The 7413-nt window shown below is 36.3% G+C and overlaps 1 protein-coding gene across 1 annotated transcript in view; it reads right to left on the bottom strand.

The window, feature by feature from the left end:
- Positions 1-3309: 3309 nt before the first annotated feature.
- igsf3 (immunoglobulin superfamily, member 3) overlaps positions 3310-7413 on the bottom strand; it is a 173855-nt gene continuing 169751 nt past the window's right edge. The window contains exon 9 of the mRNA XM_065249009.2: positions 3310-6799. Coding sequence (XP_065105081.1) covers positions 6549-6799 — 251 coding nt within the window. The 3' untranslated portion in view covers positions 3310-6548. The remainder of the gene's footprint in view (positions 6800-7413) is intronic.

Raw genomic sequence — 7413 nt, 5'->3', positions numbered from 1 at the left:
GAAAGTGAATGGGGTTTATAATTGGTTTGGGTACAAACATTCCTCAAAATACCTTTCTCCAAATTCATCAAAATAAAGACATTTATACAAGTTTGTAACAACATGAGGGTGAGTAAATGATGACAGAATTTTCATTTTCCGTAGGGTGAACTATCCTACTGAAACCCTTTCACTGTCTGAAAAAATGGTCCTTAAAAACAAAAGGCCCTTAGTGGTCGCTGGCCACTATCCTTTAACCCCTCAGATCCTGTGCCACTGAAATGGACGTCACATTTTTTGTGGTTTAAACCAATAAAAATCCTGATCAACCAGGTCTGAATGGGTTGGCCTCAATGTACCATTAAGGAACAGACACGCTACATTTGATACCAAAATGTACACTGTAAAAATTCCCTTTTGCACTTACATTTTTAAGTTTAATCAACTAGAAATCATTTTGAAATTGAATCAATTTAAAATCTCAATTAATTTAAACTTTATAGACCAGTGAGGAGTTGCTATACATTTTTTTAAAAGTTGACCTTAAGTTAAAATACCTTAAGCTAATTCAACTTAATTATTATAATTTACAACAACTCCTTACTAGTCGGCTAGTCAAAAGTTGTAATTAATTGCAAATTTAAGTTGCAAGTGCAACAAGGAATTTTTTTTACAATGTACCAATTGATACAGTATTGATTACCAATACGTACAGTACTATGCAAAAGTCTTAGGCCACCATTGCCAGACTTGTTGTTTTAAAGGTTTTAATGTCCATCCATATTTATTTTTCTATTTATTTTATTAAAATACAAACAGAACATACAGGAAATATATATATATATAAAATATTCAGGACTAAATGTCTTCTTAAGGCATCGTCTGTTTTTAGTGTGACCTCTCTTGGCACTAAACACATCTTGAGTGTTTCTGAGCAGAATGAAGTAAAAAGACTTTTTTTTTAAATTAGGATTTAATTTCATTTAGGTTTAAAGCTCCCGTTCTTTCTGTGTTTTTGAAGCTTTGATTGTGTTTATAGTGGGCAATATAACATGTGTTCATGTTTCAAGTGTAAAAAACGCTGTATTTTTCACAAAATTTACTTATCTGTATAGCGCTGTTTTCACTGTCCTCAAAACAGGCTGATGTCTTCCTTTTTCTATGAAGTCCCTCCTTCAGAAATACATAAAGAGTTCTAAATGGGTAGTTTATTTAGTGTGTTGTGATTCGATAGCAGCTTAGCTTAGCAGAGCCGTTTGAGCCAAAGCTGGTGACTGACGTATTCCTGTGGGCAGAGTTTAGTCCAAAAACCGTTTTACTGATGTCATTAAAGCAGGAAGTAGAGGGCTGTAGTCCAAACCGACCGTTTCGTTGTAGGCTTTGAAAGAGGAATTATATTAAAGAAAATATATCGCCCTGGCAGTGAACTTTGAGCTTTATCATTGTACAGGCAGTGTTCGAATTATGTCAAAGTTTATGGGGGTCCCCTACCTAAGCCCCACCCCCCTCATTATAGGGTGTGATTTGACAAAGTAAGATGTGATCCTGGATCAACAATCATCTGATCCTGGTTTTAATCAAATAAACCCCAAATTACCCTTAACTCAAACCATAAACGTTTTTTACCCCTCAAATTAGTGTGAAGGCCAGAAATTTTAAACAGAATAGGGGTGAAATACGGTGGACCTCAATGCCTACTCTCAAATTACATATTTTTACTAGTAGTGGTTAAATGGATTACATTGCGTTTTTTAAATCATAGATCGAATAATTTTCGGATCAGCAAAACTGGGGCTAGGAAAATAAAATAAGAACAAATTAAGAAATGATGAGCATATAAAAATAGAAAAGAACAAAGTTACAAATAAAGTAAGATCTAAAGTAGTATTTATATAAATAGAATCAAATACACATAAACACAGTCTTCTTTATTATATAAATTAAATATAATTAATATTTTTAAAGATACAGAAGTGATTTCGTTTGTTTTCTGTGATTTAATTAATATAAATGACAGAAACACAAGCAGATAAGAACTGCTACTTTCAGACCAACACAAAGATTTGATTTCTTTCTGAACTGTTTACTCACTTTAAGACATAACTGAATGTTTTTATGAGCATAGGTGCCAAGACTGTGGAATTTCAAAAAAAAATTGTGATTACATGCTTTTGAATCGCGCGTCTCTGTGCGTCCGCTTATGAGTGTGCATCCAAGCGCGCACAAACAAAACAGCCTACTTTAACATCTTGCGCTTAAATTGTTTAAAATCGCTTGCATGTTAACATTTGCAAGGTTTAAAACCACACATGCAAAAGATAAGCTTTCTATAAATAGTTATTTATTTCTGAATGATGCGTATTTGAGCGAGTCGTTTTAAAAAGACTATACGCTAATTTATTATCATTTATGCGTGATTTCTTCTGCTTTCCCAATAAAATATTTTGTGTTACTTGACTTGGTGGACCAGCTATCAATTTTAATGAGTAGCCTCGCCACTGTTATGGAATAATAGTTTGAGAAGAATAAAAAAACCTAACCCTAAAGATTACTAAACATTCTTACCGTCTCTGAGGTGAATATAATCCACACGACACCAGACAGAGACATTAACTCGTCTGTCTTTTCCTCCAGAAAACAGCGGAAGGCGCACTTGCGAGTTTATATTTATTTCAGACTGAAATCATTTGAATTAGTTTATTGCGAAATTGGGACGAATAACGGACAGTAGCCTATCGCTTTGTGACAGCGCAACATGAGAATTTTAAATTCATGTTGTATTTTAATTTTAATAAAAACCAGGGGACCCCCCTAAGTTATATTTTTGTGGTTTATGGGGGGTCCCTCGAGGCTTATAGCAGGTCCGGGACCCCCCAGAGCCCTTTCAATTCGAACACTGTGTACAGGTATTATTTATGCTATTATAGCAACATTACACACTAACTAGGGTTTAAAAAAACAAGATCAGGAAGAACGTGACCTTTAAGAGATCCTGCAGTTTCGTGCTATTGCTCAAGTGGAAGGGGAGTTTACCCTAAAAATTTGACACTTCAGCTTATACTTTTATACAGTTTTTAATATTACATACACATTTCCTGTTTTTTTCTGGATGTATTCTATTAAAGAGACTGAGAAACAATTATATATGTTCACTATAACATTGCAAAAACAACAAATCTAATTCTGGCATGGTGGGCTAAGACCTTAAAGGTACATATTTTCGGGTGCAAATATGCATTTTGTAAAGTGGTACCGTCCCAGTGACAGCTATTTTTTGTATTTGTAAAACAGGAAGGTAAAAACTGACACATTATAAAAACACAATCCAAATCACTGTGCACTGAATGTTTTATTGCAATCAACTAACAATAGCAAAGTGCTTTTCATAACAGCAATTGCTACGATTGAATAAAATATATGAATAGATATAAAAAAACACAAAATTTAAACAGAGTACAACAAAAACACAAGCATAAAAAAACTATGGCAATATTTTTCAAGATTCAGTGCACTATTTTGGTTATTTAAAAAAAAGAAACATAAAAATCACCACTTGAAAAAGCAGCACTGGCTGAACTGAACACATCAACACAAAGTATTTTTTTCTCTTTGTTTTGTCGTTTTTTTCCTGCAGCTACACTGTCAGTACACAGCCATAACATGCAGCCCTCGAAATGCATTTACAACATTGTGAGAACATTATGATTCAGCTGGGCATGTTGAACTACAAAACACTATTTAAAGTTCTGAATGATTCTGTACAGATTGAATCGCAAATTACACTGTCACAATCAATACGACACTGTCCATCTCCTGCTTAAGGAAAGCTGAAGCATAAAACCAATTCACAAAATCTGAATGAAGGGAACACAGCTTTAACAGGTACATTTAATAATAGGTGTTCTTGCTTGTTTTGTTGTTCTTGCTTGTTTTGTTGTTTGTTGTTGTCACTGGGACGGTACCTTTTAATATGTAGGTACAAATATAAGGTACCAGTATACAAAGGTATACTTTTTGAAAAAATATATACCACCCCAGTGACAACTTTTGTACCTTCTTGAACCTTATTTCGGGGAGTGTTCGTTGTATTTTGTAAAATAGTGCATATGATAAACAACTACACCCTAAAAAATAAAGGTGCTTAAAAGGTTCTTCACAGCAGTGCCATAGAAGAACCATTTCAGTCAAAGGTTCTTTATGGAACCATTCAGCCAGATATGGTTCTTCTACAGCATCATCAAGCACATTTTTTGTTGTGTAGGTCAGATTTGTGGTGATTATAACTGAAGAAAGATTAAAATTACCAAATAAGGATCAGCGAGGCCTTCCACAAGTGGAAGATGGAGAGGGTGGGATTGATCTGACGTGATGTCACAAATGGCACAACTCTCAATTTCAGACATTAAAATGTCCCCCCTTACTCATCATGCACTGTACAGATTGACAAAATTGAGTAGCGATAAAGAGAGCTAGATCATCACCGTATTCTCCAATCATTCTGCTTAACAGTCCAATCATTTCCCACCATCCTCTGCACAGTAAATCTTCAAAGTTTCTGCAAAATGTCTATGCAGATTTATGAAGTTCACAGATTCTATCTAGGTGTTTTATGGTCCAATAAATAAGACAATCACAAGCTTCAAGTGGATCTAAATTTCATTTACAGAAAAGCTGCGATGTTTCAAATACAGATATCAGTTGACTGTCAAGATTACGCGAGTGATGGCACGCTGGGCCACAAAACACTAAGCATGATGTCACGTTGTTGATATTGAGTGAACAACAAAGTCTTGTTAAGCATGTGGCCTATAAGTGAGATGCCCGTCACTGCTATTAGACAACACATTTTGTTTTGTAGTCCGTGACTTGCTTGAAATAAAAAATGAAATTTAAGATTTATTCACACTAGCGCTAAAAACAAATAGTACAGATGTTTGCGACGTCCCTTTAGAATGTTGTCGAGTAAGTTGAATGTTGAGTACTCTTCAATGGAAAATGGGTTGGCAGTGTCTTTTGATGTTTTCATGAAAGCAAACAATAATAATTTCGATCTTTAGATTAACGTTTAGAGATATAAATCACATATTTATCACTCTATTGTGCGCTTACAGGTCACAGGTTATGAAATGGTGCATTAGTTTGTTTCACGTTTTTTCAGATGGTTTGGGCACCATGTTTCATACACAAACCCATAAAGAAAACAGCAACAACATATGACTTACTGTATATACTGTATAACAAAATGTCTAATCATCAGCATCGATTACCTTTGTAAGTCTTTGTTTAATAAGCTGAAAATTCATATACACAGAATGTCTCTAAACTGACAACATTTGCTTTACTCCAGATCATTTGCAGGGCATGAATAATGATGAAAGGTCTTGGCACTAAAGACGTCCCTGGAGTCAGTATTGTCCTGGTTGATATTCAAAAAAATCCAGAGAGGTGGAGAGAAAAGCCCTTCATGCCCGACAGATCGCTCCACGTCAGCCTCCATTTGTATCTATTTAGCACTATGGAAATATTTAACACTGAAGAGAACAGGCACTACAGTACATTTGGGGTCATGTTGTGTATTTATATACACAAACTATCACACACACATATACTCGTATACGAAAGGGTGTTTTGATGGTAAATTACTTTTCTTTAACGTTGTGATGGGACCTCAAAACAAGACTAATTTGCAAAGGTGTTAAAACATCTTGGATGACTTGGAAACGTGTCTTTTTCCGACTGGATGATATCAGACGGTCTGTGTTACAAGATTTATTTACATTTTTCTAATCCTACGTTGTGGCTTTAAATCAGATTTTTTTCCAATGTGTCGCTTTAAAAATTTAATTGGTTTTGGCAGTGAGAATGAGCTGGAGATACATTTATATCCAGGAGTCGGTGGGTGATGTGGGCTCTCTATACTCTGTATGTATCTGTCGAAACAGAGGCAGTTCTCAGATCAGTTCAGTGGCACACTCACACAAACACACACACACGCGCGCTCACAAAATCTTATAATGTACATCCATCGTCAGCTTTCCGAGGAAAGATTGTCCTTTTCGTCCTTCATCCATATACCATTGTTACGAGATGTTCACGGTCCACCACTGACCTTCCCGAAACGTTGGAAGCAAAACTCAGCACTGACATAATAATAAAATAACAAATAAAACGCAGTGGTTTGCACCAGACTTCATAAACGGGAGAAAAAGCAAAAAATATAAACCTGTGTCTTTTCATCCTGGCACGCAGTGCTAAAATACATCAAAGCCCACAGACGCTGCAACCTCAAAGAAAAATGTCATCACAAGAGCGAGAATGTTAAGTAAAAGCCGCATTAAATAAAGAAAGTGATGGAAATGTCTAGGCATCACCACCAGCAGCCACCGTAGCCATGGCAACTTCAACAGAAGAAGATCTTAGTCAGTCATATGGACGGATTGACGGGCCAGGCTAGAAGCCCAGATTACATCCTGGTGGCCTCATCCTGGACGAGGAGAAGAAGAAAAATAGAGAGAAAAAGTGTAGATGAGCGAGTCTCTTATTGAGACAGGGTCACGTCCACGTCGCCGTTACTCCACAGAGCCGGGGTGAAGGCTGAGAGCTGGAGGGTCCAGACAGGTGGGGGAATAACTCAGGTGGGGTTCTTTGATCCACAGGAGGGGAGCTCCGTTCTTGCCCTCCTGATTCTTACTGGAGCTGCGGCTCTTGTAACGCACCAGCAGGACAGCGATGAGGAGGATGCCGAAGATCGGGAAAGGGTAGAAGAAGACGAAGTAGAAGAGGGAGTCGTTGGAACAAACCACAGATTGTAGGGTAGACTCTAGAGGAGGGAAGCAAATATATATAAATATTTATATTATATATTTTGTCCTACAGTAAGTAGTAATATGCATTAACTTAAAGGGACACTTCACCGATTTGCATTAAGCTTTGTATAGTTAGAACCCCAGTCATGTTTTTGAATGGTCATGCTTAATTTTCTCAGTTGCCACTGAGACAGGAGAAATACAGATTTCAGTGTTGCACTTCCTTCTTACAATGATGTAAAAATCATCATTTTGCATCATTGAAAGAAGGAAGTCCAATATCTTTGTTGAGGGGGTGAGACTACAAACACCCCTTTTCTCTGTCAAATAGGCACAAAATTCTAAATGTATGTTAAATTTCGACTACAAATATGACACACTTTCAATAAAAATTAATGTTTCTACGGGTGAAATGCTCCTTTAAAGGAACAGTATGTAAGTATGTACATTTATATAAATTAATCATAAAATGGCCCTGACATGTCACTAGACATTAAGAAATCATTTTCATTTCAAATACTTAAATTACTCGCACTAGTGGTCCGGCCAGGTTATTGTCATTTAAAAAGTTGAGTTGCAGCCCTCAACTGATGTTTATGTTGTCATGTTGTGTATTGGCCACCAGTCG

Source organism: Paramisgurnus dabryanus, chromosome 15 (genome assembly GCF_030506205.2).
Source record: "Paramisgurnus dabryanus chromosome 15, PD_genome_1.1, whole genome shotgun sequence".
Classification (NCBI taxonomy): Eukaryota; Metazoa; Chordata; class Actinopteri; order Cypriniformes; family Cobitidae; genus Paramisgurnus; species Paramisgurnus dabryanus.
This window is presented reverse-complemented; position numbering and strand designations above follow the sequence as displayed.